At 39.6% G+C, this 24545-nt stretch overlaps 1 protein-coding gene across 1 annotated transcript; it reads right to left on the bottom strand.

Annotated features, from left to right (window-relative positions):
- Window positions 1–10081: 10081 nt before the first annotated feature.
- On the bottom strand, window positions 10082–12432 carry LOC106598526 (regulator of G-protein signaling 21). The gene is made up of 5 exons (XM_014189573.3): window positions 12241–12432; window positions 11960–12019; window positions 11809–11870; window positions 11487–11653; window positions 10082–11132 (listed from the first exon to the last, which is right to left on the bottom strand). Exons 1-5 carry the CDS (start codon window positions 12321–12323, stop codon window positions 10947–10949), a joined length of 558 nt encoding a protein of 185 aa, XP_014045048.1. The 5' UTR covers window positions 12324–12432; the 3' UTR covers window positions 10082–10946.
- Window positions 12433–24545: the final 12113 nt, after the last annotated feature.

Below are 24545 nucleotides of genomic sequence, written 5' to 3'. Positions count from 1 at the left end.
GCATTGTCCCAAGATAACAATAGCTCAACTGAGTCCCAGCCAGCACATTTGGTTCCTTTGAAATTATGCAAATATGCAGTACCAGTCAAACGTTTGGACACACCTACTCATTCGAGGGTTTGTCTTTATTTTTACTATTTTCTACATTGTAGAATAATAGTGAAGACATCAAAACTATGAAATAACACATGTGGAATCATGTAGTAACCAACTGTGGTTCCTTAACTGTTCTCCTTGGAGGTTTTATTAACACTCTGAGAATGGACATTATAGGTTTATTTGGAGGTTTTCCAATAACTTCCTTAAAACTTTCACAGAATCATTTTTCAATGAGACTTTTAATAACACTGCTGGCTTATTTTGGGTAATAATTTTTGAACTCGAAGCACATATTGGACACATGGAAATTAATTTCCTTACGCATGAATCATACAAACACATTTATTTGTTATTGTTCCACAGCATCAGTGAGATTAAAACCTATAATCATATGCTCTCTAACCATTTAGTCCACTGCACCACCAGGAAGGAGCTAGCATGTTATGTTTTTATAACTCATACAAAGCTGTTCATTTTAGTCTATTCAAACAGACCCCATTTCAAAGCAAACAATCACTCCAATTAGTGGCCAACACACCTGAACACAATTAACAAGATAGAGGATAGAGAGAGTTTTGTTAATGCTGAAAACGGACTGTATGTTTTAAAATAACATTCTTGTAACATTCTCTGAACGTTGCTAATGTTTTCTTGTGGTTTTTATGGAAAGTTTTCAACACGTTCTCTGAATAATTTGAGAACATTACTTTACATAGAGCCATGAGGAAACCTGTAGGAAACTTTATGCTGAAGTACTGAAATTCCCACAGAAGAACGTTGTTAATTAATGTTCTTGGAACAATTTGAGAACATTTTGAAAACAAACTTTTACAGATGCACAATCGAGAGCATCCTGTCGGGCTGTATCACAGCCTGGTACAGCAACTGCACCAGCCTCAACCGGAAGGCTCTCCAGAGGGTAGTGAGGTCTGCACAACACATCACCGGGGGCAAACTACCTGCCCTCCAGGACACCTACAGCACCCGATGTCACAGGAAGGCCAAAAAGATCAAGGACATCAACCACCCGAGCTACTGCATGTTCACCCCGCTATCATCCAGAAGGCGAGGTCAGTACAGGTGCATCAAAGCTGCGACTGAGAGACTGAAAAACAGCTTCTATCTCAAGGCCATCAAACTGCTAAACAGCCATCACTAACTCAGAGAGGCTGCTACCTACATTGAGACCCAATCACTGGCCACTTTAATAAATGGATCACTAGTCACTTTAAACAATGCCACTCTAAATAATGCCACTTTGATAATGTTTATATATCTTACATTACTCATATCACATGTATATACTGTATTTTATACCATCTACTGCACCTTGCCTATGCCGCTCGGCCATCGCTCATCCATATACTTATATGTACATATTCTCATTCACCCCTTTAGATTTGTGTGTATTAGGTAGTTGTTGGGGAATTGTTAGATTACTTGTTAAATATTACTGCACTGTCGGAACTAGAAGCACAAGCATTTCGCTACACTCGCATTAACATCTGCTAACCATGTGTATGTGACCAATAAAATTGGATTTTGATTTGATTTGAATTAGAACCATGAGGAAGACTGTAGGAAACATTATGCTGAAGTACTGAAATTCCCACAGAATAATGTTTTTTTTTTAACATTCTTCTTTTAGAACATTCCCAATGTCAAACTTTACCAGTTCGAGAACGTTCCTAGAACATTGCCAAAATTGAAATGAAATGTAACTATGTTTGAACTTTTAGTAAAAGTGTTATTAAATTAATGAAATACCCAGAAACTATCCTGCACCATTCCCAGAAAGTTGTGGGAACGTTGTCAGCAAAATAACCATAGGACGACCATGGTCTCACCATGCTCTAAGAGACATATGGTTCTCAGAATGTTATGGGTTAGCTGGGCATGCTTTTATCTGACGAGCGTCACTCCAATTCCTCACATTTACTTGCCAGGCCTTTTGTGGAATAATAGATGAGGGCACATGAGAGCAACAAGATTCAGACCTCATGCTCCCCTTTATTATTGGCTAATTACAGATGTAGGATCTTAATTTGCAGAGAATTTTCTTGCACTACAGGAAATGCAAACTTGTAGTGTATTTGAGTTTTAAAAATGCTTCTAAAGTTTGTAATTTCCATTTACAAATTTCAGACTTGATTTGTCCTAATGCAAAATGTATCAACCCCTACATAAATGTCCATTCATTATAATCCACTAAATAATTCACATTTCCTGTTGCTGCAGGATTATTTTCCTGCTGTAGCAAACTGGCTCAAATTAAGATACTACATCTGTACATAATGCATTACAAGGCATGCCTAGTTTTTGAATGGAATCACATTCTTGTCTTTAGAAGGTGTAATCAATGGATATCAGCTGACTTGTTCATCATTGATTAAACTGATCTCGAAGCGACAACACAATGCTTCATTAAAAATAAACCCTGAAGTAACAGGAGGGTATGACAGGAGTTGTTGTGTAAATGTCACCATTTTATTTGTGACTTAGATCAATCCATATGTTTTTTTCTGTGTGACTTTATAAGAAAGATAAATGGGAGAAAGATAGAATATAAGTGGATGGACATGCTTTAAAGTTGCAGATGGGGAATTCAAACCTCCATAGCAGAAGGCAATGCATGGTCCAGATTTGGTTTTAGACCACCATGCCAAACTCCAGCACATCCAAGGATCGTTAAGCACTTTAAAATACATTCTCTGTAAGAAATGTGCTATATAAAATTGATTAATTGATTGTTTAGAGAATAAGTGTGTATCTGCATGTTCCCTTTAGGATTGCAAGTGCTTTGAGTTGTCTAACTTTGTAAGCGAGACAAAATGTAGAGTTCAGGGGGTCCTAATTTACAAAGCATTTGCACCTGTTGTTTTTTTTGTGAGACATAAAAAGTGGTGATGAGGGCAGAAACATTGATAGAAGTTAGGAAAGATTAAAACTGTAAAATTAAGTGAAAAGTAGACTAGACTACTGCCGGTAGACTACTGCTATGTTGTTAGCTGTTCAATAGGAAGAATGAAACCTGTGAGTTACTTGTGTTTGTGGCCTTTACCCAAGATGTTATCTCAGACTATTTCATCATCAGGTAGAGGATCCAGTTTAATCAGGTCAAGAATGTTCTTTAAATAGACTGTTTGAGGAGTTAAAAATACACCTCAGTGGATGAAGGTGTGGTGAGGAATGACTGGAATGTTCTCTGGCAGGTGGTAGTCTATTTATAGGATCTGTGTTGTAGCCAACCAACAGGAAGTGTATTCAGCCCAGGAATAGTCTAACACCAGGACCCGTATTCACAAAGGGTCTCAGAGTAAGAGAGCTGATTTATTTTATAGAAAGTTTAACCTTTGTTTAACTAGGCAAGTCAGTTAAGAACAAATTCTTATTTACAATGACGGCCTAGGAACAGTGGGTTAACTGCATTGATCAGAGGCAGAACGGCAGATTTTTACCTTGCCGGTTCATGGATTCAATCCAGCAACCTTTTCGATTACAGGCCCATCGCTCTAACCACTAGGTTACCTGCCACCCCGTGATCCAGGATCAGGTCTTCTCTTTTATTCATTATGATTTAAAATGCAAAACCGATCCTACTTCAACACTACTCTGAGACGCTTTGTGAATACAGGCCCAAACATAGACATACTTAATTTGTGCTCATGTTCTGAAGGGCCCAACTTTTCTTTGTTTCCGCTGTTACCACAAACGTGGAACATGAAGTAGGTTACTATGCACATAGGTAGATAGGTATGTAGACAATGTTATTTTAAGCAAAGTATTTTTCATGTGACGTCCCAATTGACTCCGACGCAGAGGAAGTGAGAACCTGCTGATCGAAACAATCAGTGGAAATTCTTGCAGACACAGCAGGGGTTCAAACTGTAGAACCCAGTTCCTACATTTGAATATAAAAATGTATTTTATCAAACAAAACTATGCTTCAGTTTATCTCTGGGACCCTCAGGATGACAAATCAGAGCAAGATTACTGAATGTAAGTACATTATTTACCTTCAGAGGTGAATGTATCAAACCAGTTGCCGTGATAAATGTTTTGCTGTTGTTGTGCACTCTCCTCAAACAATAGCATGGTATTTATTCACTGTAATAGTTACTGTAAATTGGACACTGCAGTTTGATTAACACGGATTTAAGCTTTCTGCCCATATAAGACATGTCTATGTCCTGGAAAGTTTGCTGTTACAAACGTCATGCTAATCACATTAACACACGTTAGCTCAACTGTCCCAGTATAGGGACACCAATCCCATAGAGGTTAAATTATTCCGCTCTTCACCTCAATATGAACAGGAACGATTCACGGTACTAAAACAAACAATTGGAAAACGAGGCTGTCTTACGTTGCGCCAAACTAAACTGTCCCTTATTGGTAGAGCGTGCTCACCCCCTGGACGTTGTATTATGTTGAAGTTTTGTACTGTTCTCACGTTTACTAATAAAACAATTAGTTATTATTTTTGATTGCTTGGCCTGGCTATAGCAATAAGTAAGATGGCTAACGTGACTGAAACGACGAAGGCTAACAAGCCAAGTTTGGCTTCCACGTCATACCCCAAAGATACTCATGTTTGTTATTTTGTATGTCTCGGCTCGGTGAATGCTCAGGCTGCCCTCACTCAAATCAGTTCATGTGTGGGACAAGGGGACGGCTGCCACTATTGCTCTAGTAGTCCGTGGCGTAGGTTCTCTCAACAATCTTGAAGTATTCTATAAGGGGGCTTGATGTTTCTGATAGTGACAGGAGGCTACTTGAAGGCTACTCGTAGAGAGAGGGTGACCAGGTTCTGTGGTTAAGGACTGCTTGCCTCTCTTCCCAGACTTATCAATGAAGGGCCCGGTTCCATCTCGGTGACCCGGTCCTATGTAGACTTTCCAGACCAGGCTAGCTAACAAGCGCAGCATAGCGTGCTAGCCAGATTAGCTAACTTGCCGAGGTTGGGTAGCTCTCTTGTTAAGTCGATTGGTTATTCTAAACGGACCGTGCTGCGGTCAAAGAGGCTAGCTAGTCTAACTTAGGCTAAAAGCCTCATTGTGGCTAACGTTGGCTAGCATGCATAACTTTCGGGGAATTAAGCTTACTAGCGTTCCCCTGCCATTATGGCAATCTAATTCCTATTTCCAATTGCTGCAGTTGGAGAAAGCTAGGCTTGCGGGGACCTCCGATGAGGAAGCAACCCTCGAGCAGCTTTGCTCGGATAACCCCGGTTGAGGGGCCTTGGCACAGGTCGCCCCTCCACAAAAACATTACTGTGACAACAGTGCCCCCACATTTTGTTACGGCAAACAGAGTCCTACGTTATCCATTGCCAGAGCCCTCTGTGCCCATAAGGGGGCCGGGCTTCATACAGGCTATTCAGCCTCAACGTGTGTTGGAAGCTTGTTCATGTTTAATGCCCCTAAGTTGCCCCACATTCCATGGTTTTCACAGGGTTTAAGGGGTATATCAATCTCCCCAGGGTTAGAGTAATAAATTGGGCAATTCGCTCTCTGTCCACATCTCCTCCCTCATAGGTGGCTCATTACTGGGATTCATTGCTGATTCCTGCCTGTAGCTCACTAGTCTCTATGAGGTGCTTAGTAATACAGGTTATGGGTTCTATAGGTGATTGGTTTAATTCCTGGAAATTAGATTAAATTAAGAATTGCCGCTGTCTGTTACCACAGAAGGGGTGAGTTTTTCAGATCTTCTTCCAGCTGGGTTGCAAGGTGTTGTGGCACTGGTACCTATGACTGGCGGGTGTGATAACCTTCATTTTAGCGTTTTTCCCCCCTGGGTCTATTTTTAATGTGTGCGGTCCAGCGCTGGGTGCAAGCCGGTTGTGGCAGAAGTACCCCCAAGTGGCACTGCCAATTGGGGTACCATTTGTTACAGGATCCCCCAAACCCAGAGTAGAACGAGCTATCATGCAAACCTTGGCACATAAACAGTTGTGTCAACCCAAGGTTCCACAGTGTTCACTGGTATCCAAAGTGTTGCGTCTCCCGTTGTGGGTTCAATTAAAAACTCATGGTGGTTCGAGAGTGATGGTAAGGGAAAGATAACCAAGCTCTCCCAGTCCCTGCGCCTTCAGATGGCACTTGACGGGAGGCTTGCTGTCTGCTCCAACCATAGCCTAGTGGTTCGAGTGTTGGGCCAGTAACTGAAAGGTTGCTGGATTGAATCCCTGAGCTGACACGGTAAAAATCTATTGTTCTTCCACCTGAGCAAGGCAGTTAACCCACTGTTCTCTGGGTGCCAAAGATGTGGATGTTGATTATGGCTACACCTCGCACCTCTCTGATTTAGAGTGGTTGGGTTAAATGCGGAAGACATATTTCAGTTGAATACATTCAGTCCCAATGGTGCGCATGTGCTGTGTTGCTCTGGTTCATGTGAACAGTCAGATCAGGGTACAGGCTACAATTTGTCACGTGTCCCTCACGCTTCTGCGTTGTCATCAAGGCGACTGTTCCTGAGGTCTCAGTGCCTGTTTTGAGGGAGGGAACATCCTCTCATCCCAAGACACGGACAAGCCGACTCGTTTTTATGTCAGGTTCAGGATGGCTGGTACAGCCGGTACTTCCTGGTTCCGAAAAGTGGTCGGGACTTTACACGCCGTTCTAGATTTATATGTCCTCAGCAAGCACCTCAGAGTCTATGAATTCAGAATGCTCATGAGCCACCAGCTATAACAGTCGCGGTGTTACACACATACATGCAGGTGTCTCATATTCAGTCTCTACGCTTCATAGGAAACCAGAAAAAGCGTTGTCAAACTGCATCTCATCGCATTCCGTTTCTGGATCTCAAGTTAGAAAAGTGCGATTTGCGAGTGAGTTCATCCTCATAGGGGGGTATCCAGGTTCTGGTTCCGATAAGCCTAATTTCGTCTGGTTCACCGAATGTGCCTATGCCTACTGGGTAGAAGCCGTTACCTGTGGTAGAAGCCGTTACCCTGGGGCTATTGTTGTTATGGCCTTTCCAGCGCTGAGTGCTAGTCTCTCTCCTTGATGCATCTCACAGCCCAAACCGGTTGAATTGGGTGTCCTGAAAATGCTTGTCTAGCAATGGACAACAACCAATTTGACAGAGCTTGAAGAAGTTAGGATAGAACAATGGGAAAATGTTGCACATTCCAGGTGTGGAAAGCTCTTACGGACTTACACAGAAAGACTCACAGCAGTCATCGCTGACAAAGGTACTTCTACAAAGCACTGACTTAGTGTGAACACATACAGTATGTAAATGAGATATTTCTGTATTTAATTTTCAATATATTTGCAAACATTTTTAAAAACATGTTTTCACGTTGTCATTATGGAGTAATGTGTGTAGATGGGTGACAAAACAATCAATTCAGGCTGTAACACAACAACATGTGGAATAAGTCAAGGGGTATGAATACTTTCTGAAGGCACTGTAGATACAAGACATCGAGGCTATAGATGTCATAGATAGACAGTTAATATGCACAAGCATCCAAGTGAGTTCCATTTGAGCATTTACTCCTGCAGTGTATTGTGTATAAGTATATTTGCATTGGATCTTGCTTTCTCACTTTGGGTTATGCATGAAAAGGAAAATGTTACTTTACTAAGAAATGTACATTAGTTTTGTAGTAATTTATCAACAGTTAATTATTAGCTTGAGGATTTGTTATGAATCTATACTAAGAAGCTATAAGGTTGCCAAATACTGATCTGACAAACCAGGCATCGGCAACATAAGGCAGGGTATATGCCTTTGCATGCTAAGCAATTTGATCAAATTGATATAATAAATGAAATTACATTCATTTTAAATTGCGTTGGTTTTCCATAAATGGCTACTGCGTTGGACCTGAAACCGTTCCTGAGAGTATTCCTTGGGCCAGTGTTTCCAACAGTCCTCCAGTATCCCCAACGGCACACAGTTTTGTTGTAGCCAACGGACAGTTTTGATGTTAGTTGACAAGTGTAATCAGGTTTGCTTGTCCAGGGCTACAATTGTGTGCTGTTGGGGGTACTTGAGGACTGTTGGGAAACACTGCCTTAGGCCTACAGTATGTGTGAAGATAAACCATCTTGCTGTAACGCCCTGGCCATAGAGAGGGTTTTTTTGTTCTTTATTTTGGTTAGGCCAGGGTGTTACATTGGGTGGGCGTTCTATGTTCCTTTTTCTATGTTTTTGTATTTCTTTGTTTTGGGCCGAGTAGGGTTCCTAATCAGAGGCAGCTGTCTATCGTTGTCTCTGATTAGGAATCATACTGTCACGGTTGTTGTCGGTGAATGAGGACGAAAACGCAGCAGGTACGTGAATGCTCATCTTGATTTTTAATTATCTTCAAAAATGAACATACAAAATAACAAAACCGAAAAACGAACAACTAACAAACAGTCTGGCAAAGCAAAGCTCAACGCAGAACAATCACCCACAAATCACACACAAACACACCCTAATATATGGGACTCTCAATCAAAGGCAGATAGACAACACCTGCCTTCAACTGAGAGTCCCAACCCCAATTAACCAAACATAGAAACACACACACCAGACTAACCATAGAATACAAACACATAGACCATCAACCAAAAACCCGGAAATACTAAATCAAACACCCTTTACACAAACACACCACCCCGAACCACATAAAACAAATACCCTCTGCCACGTCCTGACCAAACTACAAAAACAATTAACCTTATACTGGCCAGGACGTGACACATACTTAGGCAGCCTGTTTTCCTTTGGGTTTTATGGGTAGTTGTTTCTGTTGTGTGGTTTGCACTGACAGAACTGTTGGCTTTCGTTTTCCCTGTTTGTTTTTTTGAAGTGTATCATTAAAAATCATTATGACCACTTACCACGCTGCATCTTGGTCCCCTCTTCCAGACGATCGTTACACTTGCGTATAATTTAAAAGAAGAAGGGAAGTGTGGCTTAGATGCACAAGGCTCTCTCCAGAATGCACTCTCTCCTGCCAATTTGTGTGTATTTATTGTTTCATAACTTCATTGTGTAAATTGTTTGCCCTCTGATAGTTAGCATCTATCAATTCCCTATTACATACAGTATATCACCAGTAGAACATTTACCATTAATCCCAATCATTTCTAATCTGCAATGTTTGTTATGGTAATTTCTGATAATGCATTCAACTTATTCATATTATTACAGTCATTACAGAGTGGACACGTTGTTTTCAGAGCTCACAACCTTTGCTACACTTGTGAGAAACAAGTTACGTGCTTTTGTGCCTGATAAGCAGGATTTTCAACTTGCAGTTTTTTGTCAATGATATGTCTGTGATATATCTCTCTCCGTCAGAACACAGCACAAAAAAACTTCCACACATCCTGTTCTTCTGACGAGATAGAACGGTCGAGTTAGCAGACTTTCTGAGGCTTCTGACTGTCACATGACCCAGTTAAATGAGGAGAAACTGGTTACTAATACACAGTGTTGTCCAAACAAGGAAATTATGACGATTTGTCATGATGTGTTCTTTTGCCTCACTACCTCAATCAACAACCAAACACATCTGAAACAGAGAACTGGTACAGGAAGCGACAAACTGCCACTTAAAGTTAGATTCTCTCCCGCCAAAATCTTCTCATGGTAACACTTTACCTAAACTGAAGCATCCTGGTGTAATGCTTTATAAGTTGTTATAAGCATGTAGGAGCCTTTATAATGTCTTACAACATATTACAAGCCTTTTTATATATTTCTATGCATAAACTGTTAAACTATCTGGCTGTTATTTTGTTCAGATGCATAATTTATAATTTACCCAAATGCTTGAAGTAAAAAGTTACCTTTTCAGCAAAATGTGTGAAGCTTCTTCAACAAAACTGGTCTTTAATAAACCTTAGAATGTTCTAAGTAAATTATCAGTGTTTTAAAGGTTTGATGCAGTAATTGTTGTGTGTGAATGTATGTGTTTTTATTGAATTTATATTCAGTAAGATCCTAATTTAGCAAACAAATACATTCATTATGTTGGAAATCTTTTATTTAATTTTTTTTTTACATTATATACAGTGCAACAACAACATGTTTACATTGTCATTCCTTCACATATTAATTCTCCAACATGATATCATTTTTTCAGCTTACATGCCTCATGGCGTGGTGTCAGAGTGAAAACATATCCTATTCTAAACTTGTATTGGTTTTAAAATACACACTTAGTAGATAATCTTATCTAATATCTCATCAAATAACTCCACTGATCAACTGCAGATACCTGCTCATACAGTTACTGCTCTGGCTGTGAACATGCTACATAATATGCATCATTGAAAACATCCCCAAGACACAGAAAGTCCCTAACTATCACATACTCTGCAAGGTAATCCCCCAGCACCCCATCTCTGTCATAGAAATACAATCTATTTCTATGTTCTCTGTAATCCTTTTCTATGTGTCATATGTTCAATTTACATGTTATTAATTTAGCTGACACTCTTATCCAGAGCATCTCACAGGAGCAATTAGGGTTAAGCACATTGCTTAAGGGCACTTCGAAAGATTTTTCACCTAGTCAACTCAGGGATTCAAACCAGCGACTTTTCAGTTACTGGCCCAACGCTCTTAACCACTAGCTGCTGCCCCTGTTGTGTTTCTCTTTCAAGTGGAAGTACATAGACTACAAGACACAAATGTCAACAAGGATTGCCAGCAAAGTCGCTTCTGTACGTTCCTTCCAGCCTTTCCCTTTGGCCTCTTATCTGTGTATCCAGTAGAATTCACATTTGAACACATCTTCTTATGAATCCCATTTGCAAACCCTTCCTGGTTGTCTAACATTGCAGTCCATTGTTGGAAGCCTCGGTCCAGTTTTTACCGTTGGTATTCATTTACACCTTAATGTAGTCTGATGCAGAGTCCAGTAAGGTCCTGTAGATGTTGGATCTGAGGAACCTGGGGTAGGAGTCTTTCTCCATCAATCTGTACACAATCCTCTGGGCCTCGTCGAAGCAAACTGTGGTGGGCGTCTTTACATTCCGCCTGATGAGATCTCTGGTCTTGTGGTCAATGTTGATCTGGAGAGAGATAGAGGAAACTGATGAGACTTGGTGGATACAAGCAGATGTGTCCATATATAGTAAATACATATATGATCAAAGATCTACATGCTTTTCGTAAAGTATTATAAACTGGGTGGTTCGAGCCCTGAATGCTGATTGGCTGAAAGCCGTGATATATCAGACCGTATACCACGGGTATGACAAAACATTTATTTTTACTTTTCTAATTAAGTTTGTTACCAGTTTTTATAATAGCAATAAGGCACCTTGGGGGTTTGTGGTATATGGCCAATATACCACGGCTAAGGGCTGTATCCAGGCACTCCACGTTGAATCGTGTGTAAAAACAGCCCTCTGAGTACAACATACCTCTTTTGGAGCCTCGGCTTCAATATATGTCTTGTAGATTTTCTTGGTCCTGGAGGACAGCCTGAAGGACGACTTGATCTTTTTGTAGTCTTCACAGATCAGCCAGAACTCAATGTTCTCGTCACTGAACTCCGACTTCAGGAAGGCTTGAAATGTTGTCATGCCATCTAAAGGGTGGGGGGGGGGGGGGGGACACACACACACAGACAGACTTAGCTAGGCTGAACAACCTGCAAACCTATGAAAATTGACATATGACGATTATATCATCAACCTCCTGTTGTATGTTTAAATGTTGTTTTGAAGTACATGAAATGCTTACATTTCGATGCGAGAAGTCTCTCCAAAGACTGGGACCACAGGATAATTTCCTCAGGGCTAAGTCTGTAAAAGTGGAGGACATTTAGTTTCTGATCAAAACCCTGGATGGAGATGTGGTTCCTGGATGTGTCCTGACAGTATTTCCTATTTACCGTTCAGTGTTGGGGGATTGGGAAGATCTGCGCTGTAGTCGGGATTTCAAGTCGCTTCCCCTGAAACATAAAGTAAATAGGTGAATACACTGTAAAACACAACAATGCACACAAAACGTGCACATGCACAATAAACCCAACAGTTATCTTGTTCCTAAGTGCAAAGGAAACCAGCAACTTCATTCAATGTTTTTTTAGAACAATTAAATCTGCACAAGTGCCGAATGACCAATAAACCAACTTTGAATGTAAAATGTATCAACAATACTGCAAATACTCACTTTGTCTGCTTTCTCCTCTTGTCGTCCATGTCCATGTTGTGTGAAGGCAGTTCCCTTGATGGTGACGTGACTAAGACAGGCATGTTTGGGGGAACAATAGTTGGGTTCTGTGTATGTAGTACTCAGTGTTGTAGTTCTCTGCTAGTTGTCAAAGTGTATCTGTTTTGACAGTCTCATCAACACCCCTCTTTATACAGAATATGGTTGCTGTGAGCGTCACGCGTTTCGTTCGTTCCAAACCGCAAAAATAGAGGAAGTAAAAGGTATGACGCTCGTTTGTTCAAACCAGCTCAATGCAGTTGCTTGTCTGCACGTTCAGAAACCTGCACAGGTCATTGCCTGTTGAGAGTAAGGCCAGGAGATGCAAATATGACGGTGGAAATTTAAACAACAGATAAGCAAATATTTACCTTTAACTCTGCAAGTTGGCTTAGGTAAAAAATTTAAAAAAGTCCTTTTGTTGTTTTCAAACATTTGTCAGGTGGAAGTTGTACTTTCATAAGAAGGCCTTTTGATTTCAGGTCCCATGATTCTGGAACTTCTGTTTCTACACTCTAAATGTGACTCTATATCCATTTATTTTTATACAGTTTACACTCTGTTAGTTAACACATTTACAAGCATTTTGGGGTGTGCGTTAATGCATGCTTTTTTACTAGACTTTCTACCAACATAAACTTTTGTCTTTTGAAGAGTATAACCTTTTGGATGAGAATGTACCATAATACAGTGTTCAAATATTTTGGTGTAGGTGTCAGTATAGTTGGTATCATGACACCTGGATGGATTATTCCCCATTTATCATTTTATTTAGAGTTTTTTGGCAGAAGTTATTGGTCCTTTGTAGCTCAGATGGTAGAGCTTGGCGCTTATAACGGCAGGATAGTGGGTTAGATTCCCGGGACCACCCATATGTAAAATATATGCATGCATGACTGTAAGCATCTGCTAAATGGCATATATTACAAATGAAATAGGGTGCAAGCAGAAGGGAGGAAAATACAGTACCTCAAAGATTTGACTGGATTCATCACTGAAAACCCCACTGCCCATCTTTTAGTCTCCCAGTAGTGGCCTCTGACAATTCCTTTTCTGTCACAGAGAACCAATCATATACAGTATGTTATATACACAGATACATTGGGGCCGGATTACAATAGATACAACAACAACAAAAAAGTTAGTCTTGACTATAGGCCTAGACATCATGCTGTCACAGACACTTAAAGTGATGCTCCAGAGCTTTAAAAAAGAAAGATATTTCAGCCAGTAGTTTTTAAGGGGTCCCTGAAAGTTGGAAACAATTGTGTACTACATCATCCATTTCCTCATCCATAACATCATCCATGTTACGTGCTGTAAATCTGTACGATATGTTCCAAATTTGTAAGTGCTTAATATCCCAGACTGCATCTTCAAGTTAAAAAAGGCAGATCTTTAGCATATGACAACTGAGCAGACAAAACCAGTAGTCAGCGTTGCTTTTACATCAGTGATGCTAACAGTTAGGGTGACTGGAAAGAATCAATCAGGATAACTGTGTGATGGTCACATGGTAGCAGAGAACATAATGCTTCAGATACAGTCCTCAGGAATACATGGCCATTTCATGCTGTGTTCTGTACTGTATGATGTATCATGTAAAGATTGTAGATCAACATAAAACAAATGATGTTCAAATTGTATATTGACCACAGCAATGCAGGTTCAATTCAGCAGTATTTCTCATCACTTTGAAGCATTCCTGTCAGCTTTGTATCCGTTAATCTCTCTCTCTCTCTCTCTCTCTCTCTCTCTCTCTCTCTTTCTCTCGCTCTCTCTCTCTCTCTCTCTCTCTCTCTCTCTCTCTCTCTCTCTCTCTCTCTGTCTCTCTCTGTCTCTCTCTCTCTCTCTCTCTCTCTCTCTCTCTCTCTCTCTCTGTCTCTCTCTCTCTGTCTCTCTCTCTCTCTCTCTCTCTCGCTCTCTCTCTCTCTCTCTCTCTCTCACTCTCTCTCTCTCTCTCTCTCTCTCTCTGTCTCTCTCTCTCTCTGTGTGTGTGCATTTGAGTGTTTGTGTGCACGCCTTGTAGATTTGTACTGTACAGTAGGTTTACCACCAACAGAGGTAAATAAGAGCAGAGAAAACCCAGAGGAAGTTGTGGTGTTCACAACTCAACCCCACCCCTACCGTGTAGTTTACATAGCACCTCTGAAAATAACCTGAACATTCAAAAACCAAACAGAACAAAACGTCCCACTTTCGGTTGGCAGATCACATGTGACTGACCAAACCACCTACTTCCTCTGTCCTACGCAGCCAACTGAAATGTGTAATGTCATATGAGGACCTGAAAATAAATAAATTAAATATCCCAGAAATTAAATAAATGGGAGGCAGTGTATTCGACATGAGGTGTAGTTATTCCACTGACATAGGATTGTTCTATGTTCCACTGATATAGGATTGTTCTATGTTCCACTGACATAGGATTGTTCTATGTTCCACTGACATAGGATTGTTCTATGTTCCACTGACATAGGATTGTTCTATGTTCCACTGACATAGGATTGTTCTATGTTCCACTGACATAGGATTGTTCTATGTTCCACTGACATAGGATTGTTCTATGTTCCACTGACATAGGATTGTTCAATGTTCCACTGACATAGGATTTTTCAATGTTCCACTGACATAGGATTGTTCTATGTTCCACTGACATAGGATTGTTCTATGTTCCACTGACATAGGATTGGCATATTGACATATTAGGTACAGTGTGTTTTTTTGAAACCTAATGGACTACTGGATGGACTGTGCTAGTATTGTATACCTCCTAACATACCTGCTAACTGCAGCCCACACAGAGCATTCAGATTGGATTAATTACAATTTTGTACATGATAACATGTATATATATATTTTTTACATTTAAATGTAACCTTTATTTTAACTAGACAAGTCAGTTAAGAAAAAATTATTATTTACAACGACGGCCTAAAATGTGTGTGCTATTTTCAGCTATTTTAAGAGGCCAATATAGAATTCAAGCCCAACAGACATTGGAGACTTTCTATGATACCAGGTGTATTCTGGGAAACATGTCCTCTCTGTATACCTAGGCTCACTTTGCATGCCTTTACCATGGTTACGTAAGGTATGCAAAGGGCCTCTATCAGGCCATCGCACAGCAATGCACCTTTGACCCCAGTATGCACATTAAACTCACTTTTCAGAGCATCTAAACACTGTGGTTTAAAGCTCTAGTAGATCAGTCTTAAAAATCGGAAAAAGGTATTTTCTTTGTACTGTCCGTCAATGATGTGGAAGTTCCTCCATAAATGTCCACACGTTGTCTGTGATATAATATGGTGGTGGTTCATAACGGTCTATGTGAAACTTGTACAGCGTCTGTTTTCTGTGCTAAATGTGCACACCATTCACCGTTGGAGGAAGTTGCTCCTCATCTTCTGCTGCAGGGCCAGTTTCATTTGATTAAGTAACAGCCTCCATACTACAATAACATAAGTTAATTTGAGAGCTTTGCTGCCATCTGGAGTTGAAAACCTGCACGCACTTCAGGGACCACATCCCTCCAAAACCCTTCTAACCATTTTCAATTTTTTTAAATTGTAATTTTAATTTAACCTTTATTTAACTAGGTAAGTCAGTTAAGAACAAATTCTTATTTATAATGACAGCCTACACCGGCCAAACCCGGACGATGCTGGGCCAATTGTGCACCGCCCTATGGGACTCCCAATCCCAGCTGGTTGTGATACAGCCTGGATTCTTGAAGTGTGTCGACTTGCTCACGCCCCCTTCATGGATTTTGAAGTATTGGATTGATGCCAGCTCGGGCAAGAGGGAGTTTGCATCATGTTTCTTATTTCCATTCATATTTATCCACGATGGGGAGTGAATGTGTGCTCTCTTCAGGGAGAAGGGAAGTTAATCGGACCACAATCATGGTCAATCAAAACAATTGGGATGTTTTGCATCAAATTCAAAATGGTAGCATGCAAGATACATTGCAAAAGAAAAGGCCTTCTCTTTGTTTCCCTGGTTGACTGGGAACTTTAAAGGCCTGAATTCACTGTGCATTTTTTGTACAACAAAAATTGCATACCACTTTGTATTGCAGTAGTCAGTGCACCTATTGCACCTATCTCTCCACACAGAAGGACAGGAGTTTGGAAACTCATTTGCATAGTTTATTTTATTTTGAATATGATGCTTGATTCATTCAGATCATTTTGATTTCAATTTGAGACAGTATCTGATTACATAAAATTACAAAAAGTGATAATACTATTGATACAAATTAAGAGCTTATTTTGTCATTTAATTTATGGTCAAATGGGTAACTTTTAGTCTCTAACAGCCATTTTAGTCTCTAACGGTGAAATACAACAACATTTCACACATTTATAATATATACAGTAATTCCTCTTCTATTTTAAGTGAGAATGGAATCAACCCATGAAATGTAGTCACAAGTTTAAGAAAAGCTATCTCTGATATCAGCCTATAGCCGTGGTATATTGGCCATATACCACAAACCCCCAAGGTGCCTTATTGCTATTATAAACTGGTTACCAACGTAATTATAGCAGTAAAAATAAATGTTTTGTCATACCCATGGTATTACGGTCTGATATACCACGGCTGTCAACCACTCAGCATTCAGGGCTGGAACCACCCAGTCTATACTTCATGTTTTAGAGTAGCGTTTCTCAACCTCTGGACCAGTTAGATGGTTTCTGGTTAGATGGTTAGTTGACAGCCATTTAGTCTGTTCTGAAATGCTAGTTTTAAAGGGGCAGTCTGCAGTTGTGAAATCCATTTTTGGAGGTATAGATTAATGACATGTACCCATTGAGTCTTGACAAATATAACCTCACGAGTATAGTTCAACTGCCAAACCCCATCAGAACCCCAAATATTAGCTTATTTTACTCCAATGTTTGTAAACGTTGTTACATTTCTTCAGGCCCATTCCTCAGCTTTTTACCAAAATAGAGGCGAGGTTTCCCACTTTGTTATTTCAATTAAGGATTGCCACACATTAAAGGGATAGTTCACTATTTTGCATCACTATGATACAATACGTTTCCACTTGCATTGCTACATGTAGCCTTTTCCTGCAGACAATGACCAAAAGCTCTGTCTTTGGCCTCATGGGTGGAATGTTATTCATATATTTAATAATTTCATCATTAATAAAGATGATTCAAAAAGCCCAACGAAAATCCGGTGTTTCAATGTCAAACAGTTTTGTTATATTTCAGTCTTCTGTGATGTGTAATATTGGGAAGCAAACTCAAAATGTAATACATTTAAACTCTATATCTGACATGGTACAGGTGTTTTTTTAAAGCTCATAACCATGTGTGTGTGTCGTATACTTTTGTTTCAAAGTAGATTTGTATAAGACCACCAAGAATCACTCTGTGACCCTGATTTAGCCCACTGCCGTAAAAAGTTAACTTTCTAGCCAGGATATTCTGGACATTGCTAAACTACATCCCAGGTAACAAAACCCTAGGTAAATTGAAAATAAGATAACACCTCCAAAAAGTGAACTACCCCTTTAATCTAAGTGGTCCTCCATGGATGGAGGGACTATATATATCTTGCCAATCTGTGGTACATAAAAGGTTAAGAAACACTTTTAGAGTGTTTGTCGTTTGAGAGAGTCACCTTGCTCCCCTCAGCATATCCTGGTAGACGTCTGACTTGAGGAATCGTGGGTAACAATCCCTGGCCATCAGACTGTAGATCAACTTCTGTGCCGTGTCGAATGAGGTCAGGCTTGGCTGAGAGATGTTCTTGGTGATATTTTCTCTGGTCCCACAATCAATATTGATCTTTAAACAAGACACAATGTACAGTATATGCATTTCTTTGGTCTTTTTTTATATAGATTTCTATATCTATATCTTATGTCTACTGACTACGCAGGTCATACCGATTAAATATCTCCGCAATAAATCTCTGCATATGCGCAATGACAAGCATTACCAGGTGTAGATCCAACCAGGTCCTTTAAGGAATTGATTAATCTTCAGGGAAGTTTGTTATATCAAATTGTGTTGAAATGTGGAGTTTTATACTGTTTTACCAGATTGTGATGTGACCAGATTGTGATGTGTCAAGCGTGTCAGAGTAGGAGTGCTGATCTAGGATCAGTTCTCCCATGGCCCATATCATCTTATTCATTATGATGTTATTAAAGGCTAAACTGATCCTAGTTCAGCACCAGGGTTGGGTAGGTTTCTCATATCATCTTATTCATTATGATGTTAAAGGCTAAACTGATCCTAGTTCAGCACCAGGGTTGGGTAGGTTTCTCATATCATCTTATTCATTATGATGTTAAAGGCTAAACTGATCCTAGTTCAGCACCAGGGTTGGGTAGGTTTCTCATCTTATTCATTATGATGTTAAAGGCTAAACTGATCCTAGTTCAGCACCAGGGTTGGGTAGGTTTCTCATATCATCTTATTCATTATGATCTAAAAGGCTAAACTGATCCTAGTTCAGAATCAGCCCTGTGTAGATTACTTTCTAAATGTAATCTGTTACAGTTACTGGTTACCTGTCCAAAATTGTAGTTAGTAATGCCACTTTTGTATTACCCAAAACTCAGTAACGTAATTGTATTACTTTCAGTTACTTTTGGATTACTTTCCCCTTAAGAGGCATTAGAAGAAGACATAAATGATCCATCAAAAGCATTTGGTGTGTCGTCATAGTGGTCTCTGACTTGTGGTCAGACTCGCTCAGGTGGAACAAACTTAAACTTGCGTCTTTTTTCAACACTGAATTGAATGTCATTGAGGAAACTGTCATAATGTATATTTTTTTCTTGCAACATCCTTCCTGAATTTAAAAGTAATCCAAGAAGTAATCATCTAGTTTTTCAAAAGTATCTGTAATCTGATTACAATATTTTTGCAGGTCACATGACTGATTACAGTTACAGTTTCTTTGTAATCAGTTACATGTAATCAGTTCCTCCCAAATCCTGTTCAGCACCATGATACACAGTCCCAGATGGTTACTTACCTGTCTTGGTGCTTCACATTCCACAAACTCTGAGTAGATCCTGTTTGCAGATGAGATCATCTCTGGAAGAGACTTGATGTTCTTGTACTCCTCACAAGCCAGCCAAAACAGAATATTCTCCTCACTATACTCTGATTTAAGGAACTCTCGGAAAGCCGCCTGCCCGGCTGGAAATAGGGAAGAATATGAAAAGGGAAAATGATTTATTGGAAATGGGAATTTCTCATTGTTTGTTATTGTTAGAAAGTATATGAACATGAGTTCTGATAAAGGCGGTAATACTAACTTGATACATTTTAGTTACTGACAGACAATAATAATTTCCTATGTCCGATATCCTCCGTAACTAGTTTAGCACTCTTGGTGATGCCTTTCAGACAGGCAATATAGTAAAAAGATATAACTTTGTCCTTACATTTACAACCCAGGAGTTTGTCCACAGACTCTCCCCAAGTCTCAGCCTCTTCAAGTGGGTCCTTGGGAAAGCAACAAAATCTACCCTTGAAAAGAGTGTTGAGATCCATCACTAGCGCAGTTATCAGTGGTTCTCAAAACACAATATCAAATCTACCTCACACCTGGAGAGAAAATAGATTAATATCGTTTTCATCAATTCGTTTTTTTTTTCTCCAGTCAACAGAGCATCCAAAAATTCAAATGACCTGTTATCCAATACATTATATATTTATATCAACTTAAATCCAAAATGGACATATGACCCTTCACATTTCTGTAGCAAGTTGTAATTTATATTGAAAAATAGAATCATTCATTTACAGAATCAGACATAAAGAAACTCACTTTATTGCCATGGCTGCGTTGTCTGTCTGGGAGAGAGAAAATAGTTCCTGCCAGTGTGAAGCTGAGATTGGGATTGTTTTGAGGTGAAGGAGTTAAGTTGCATGGACTGATCTAAACAAGGCTCCCCTTGGAACACATGAAAATCAGTATGCAAAATTATGTTTGGAGAGAGGGTATATATATAAATATTTGGTGAGAGAATATACACCTGTGATTCAAGGAGTGGCCCTCATGCCTTCTGTTATATCCTGTCCACCTCAATATCATTTATAGATATGAGGATGAAAGGCAGAGTACAGAATCCTAATAAAACCCTACTGTCAAAAGAGCGTACCATTACCGTTTCACCACATTATTTCTCAGTGGATAAATACTGCACAGTAAAACAAAGTCCTACCAAAATCTCTTTTAGATAGTCATCCATAGGCTGTTAAAGCAACATTCATAAAATAAACATACATGGCTATATATTATTACAGAAAAATTGTCAGCCAGTGCAGGGTTTCCCAATACATATATTTCTTTAACCTTTATTTAACCAGGTAGGCTAGTTGAGAACAAGTTCTCATTTACAACTGCGACCTGGCTGATGAAGCCAGTCGACGGGAGCCTGGTCGTAAACTAATAGAGCATAAAGGGAAATGCCCTGCGTCCTGTGTATTACACTAGATTTGCATATCCGTTGTGCAATATCTTCCACATTAATCTCAAGGACACATGGACAGCAATATGGTATGCTATGCACTGGGCTGCACTCTGTGCATACTGCATATGATATATGTCTGCCAAATCTAACTCTACAATAAAACTAGGTTTCATTGGCTTTTGTGCGACTCAGAGCATGTACATTGGAGTTACTAGATGATTTGTGTGCTTTTGAGTGGTGTTAAGTATTTAACATCTGGTGGAGATGGAGGGTCAAAGGTCATCAACAGTTGTAATCAGTGCAAGGTATACCCTTTCTGCCTATAGGAAACCCAACCCCATGTGTGTCAGACACGTGATGCATTGTCTAATGAAGATAAATAATGGTGTGTCATGGTATATGAAGGCAGTCTTCATGGTGTACGAGGACAGTGCTGCCTGTGTTGCTCACCTATCCTGACCCCTATTGTCATCCAACCCAAGACCTAATGTGCTTCCCAAACAAAACCAGGAATGTAAATCTCACCAGGTGATGGAAAACACCACAGCGATCTCGATTTGCATCCGTGTGGACAAACCAAGACTAGGAAATTTGATTTTCAAAAGAGGTGCCTGTCTCGCACAGTGCTTAGAAGTGTTGTCATCGGTGCACTTCAGACTCTGAGACACTGTTTATTGCTGATTTGGTTATTATTTATTTAGGTGGATAGATACTATGCCTCCTAACAATACATAGCTGGTTAATGCTGTGGTTATTATTTATTTAGGTGGATAGATACTATGCCTCCTAACAATACATAGCTGGTTAATGCTGTGGTTGTTATTTATTTAGGTGGATAGATACTATGCCTCCTAACAATACATAGCTGGTTAATGCTGTGGTTATTATTTATTTAGGTGGATAGATACTATGCCTCCTAACAATACATAGCTGGTTAATGCTGTGGTTGTTATTTATTTAGGTGGATAGATACTATGCCTCCTAACAATACATAGCTGGTTAATGCTGTGGTTATTATTTATTTAGGTGGATAGATACTATGCCTCCTAACAATACATAGCTGGTTAATGCTGTGGTTGTTATTTATTTAGGTGGATAGATACTATGCCTCCTAACAATACATAGCTGGTTAATGCTGTGGTTATTATTTATTTAGGTGGATAGATACTATGCCTCCTAACAATACATAGCTGGTTAATGCTGTGGTTATTATTTATTTAGGTGGATAGATACTATGCCTCCTAACAATACATAGCTGGTTAATGCTGTGGTTATTATTTATTTAGGTGGATAGATACTTTGCCTGCTAACAATACATAGCTGGTTGATTCTCATTGAAGTTTACCCAGAATAGTTGGCTTTGAAAGCATCCCACACAAAAACAGAAATAGCTTCCATGTAGATATGACATTGTGAAATGTTTATTATACCAATAATATACAGGTGTTACACTTATACTAGTGTCTTCCTCTTCCAACACCATATCACCTAGCTGCCATACCTAGCACCAGGAGTTTTCCCTAGTAAGCAGATCACACGGTCAGGTAAAACTCCAGGCCCTAATCATGAATTATAACAAGGGCCAAGAGTTTTTTTCTTCGGACTACTGGACTTGCCCAGGAAATACTCCTGTCCCACACTGGTTAGGGAGCCTTCTCTACTAAGCCACAGTGAGGCGCTGTGTGTCCTCATCAGCCCCTTCAGCAGCCTGCAAATAAACCAAGTTTATTTTCCCAATGTGCTGCAGCAATGCCTGCCCATCTGTGTGAAAGAAATATGAATGTCTATTTAAAAAAAGTCAAGTCAAGGATTTGAATCCTACATTGTCTGTCCTCATCCACTCCTGGCACTGTATGTCTCCTCCACTGTAAGTCAGTCATAGTGTCACAGTCCTGAGTGGCACAGCAGTCTAAGGCACTGCATCTTAGTGCAAGGGGTGTCACTACAGTCCCTGGTTTGAATCCAGGCTGTATCACAACCGGCCGTGATTGGGAGTCCCATAGAGCGGCGCACAATTGTCCCAGCGTCGTCTGGGTTAGGGTTTGGCCGGGGTAGGCCGTCATTGTAAATAAGAATTTGTTCTTAACTGACTTGCCTGGTTAAATAAAATAAAAATAGGTTAGAATCAGTGAGGGTTAAGGAAACATAGGCCATGGTTAGCATTCCTGTATTAAATCAATGTTACTTGGATCTAAATATTTAATATATATTTTTTGTATGCCTTCGGGATGTTATCTCGTTATGTCCTAAGGCAAGGCAAGTGTTGCGCTTATTGATTTCTCTATTCGGAGGATTCAACATTGTTGTGAACTGTCTAGGAATTTTAACTAATAATAGTCCTTGATTTTTTAAACAGACTGACCAAACTCCCTTGGTGAAGTGGCCAATGAAGTTCTGGATTTCATTTAACTCCTACAGGACGGGAAGCAAGTTAATCACTTTGCTGTGATGAGTTTAACAACAGCACTGAATTAAAGCGATTGAACGGAATCTTAAGCGCTTACAAATTCGTAACCTATTGTGCAAATTGGAATCCGTAACATATTACACGAATTGCAGCGGATTTTTGATTTCGTTTTTTTGCAGGACGTAACATATCATAGATTTCCTATGATATGTTACGTCCTGCAAAAAAATAAATAAAAAATACGCTGCAATTCGTGTAATATGTTACGGATTCCAATTTGCACAATAGGTTGTGCACATTTTTGGGGGACCTGTTTGGGCTCGTGAACATTACTTTTAAAACTACTGGCTGAAATGATACTTTTATAACACATCTTTCACTACACATTTTTATTCTATTCTATTCTTATTTTTTTCCACCATTTCAATGAATACAAGTCAGAGCATTATGCATTCCAATGCCCTTTACATGCATGCATAAAGATATTAATTTATGAGGCATTTTGGTCATGCTGGAATGACAGTAACTCAGCATGAGACGACTGTATTGCTCCAAAGGCTAAAGGAGACCCTGACATGTGTTAATGACAGAGAATAGGCCCACTAAGCCCAGGGACTATGTGAATTATGCGTACGCTTCCTCCCACCGCATACACATTTGAAAGGAAAAGGTTGCGTGCCAAACGATACTCTGTTCCCTACAAAGTGCACTACTTTTGACCAGAATCCTACGTAGTGCACTATATATGAAATAGGGTGTAATTTGGAACGCTGCCATAGACTCAGTTGGATCACTGGCAAGCTTGGAATGATTACATATTTGTCTTTGGAAGGAATACTGTATGCATACCAATGACGTGAATAATTCCAATCCTAGAGTGGTTACTCACTTGCTTGGTGAGGTCTATAAATGTTTCAGTGATTTGGGTTCCTTCCAGATCCTTCTATCAACCCTTCTGACTGTGTAATGCACTGCCATTACGTTTCTCTTTTGACATGATTGAACCGTTTGTAAAAAATAAATAAAAAAACATTTCATAATATGTTGTTTATTCCAATAATTACTCTCCAGACAATATATACATTTTACAACTAAAAGCCAACATAACATATTATTATAATAAATTATTGAATTAATACAAGCAGTGGCAAGACATTTAACGGTAAACAAGATGAATATTGCATATTAGTATTCTTACACAGTCTGTTCATGTTTGCTGTCTAGATGGGGAACATTTTAATTGATAGCTGTAAAGTCAAATCTCTTCAGAAAGTCTCTCATTAAAAAGGTACAACTTTCCACAATCACACAGCTTGTCAGCGACAGGCATTGCACTGCAAGGGAATTTGGAAGGGTGCGTGTGCGTGTGTGCATGTGTGTCCGTGTGTGAGTGTGTGTGTGTGT

The sequence above is a fragment of the Salmo salar genome, chromosome 03 (genome assembly GCF_965601325.2).
Source record: "Salmo salar chromosome 03, fSalSal1, whole genome shotgun sequence".
NCBI lineage: Eukaryota > Metazoa > Chordata > Actinopteri > Salmoniformes > Salmonidae > Salmo > Salmo salar.
This window is presented reverse-complemented; position numbering and strand designations above follow the sequence as displayed.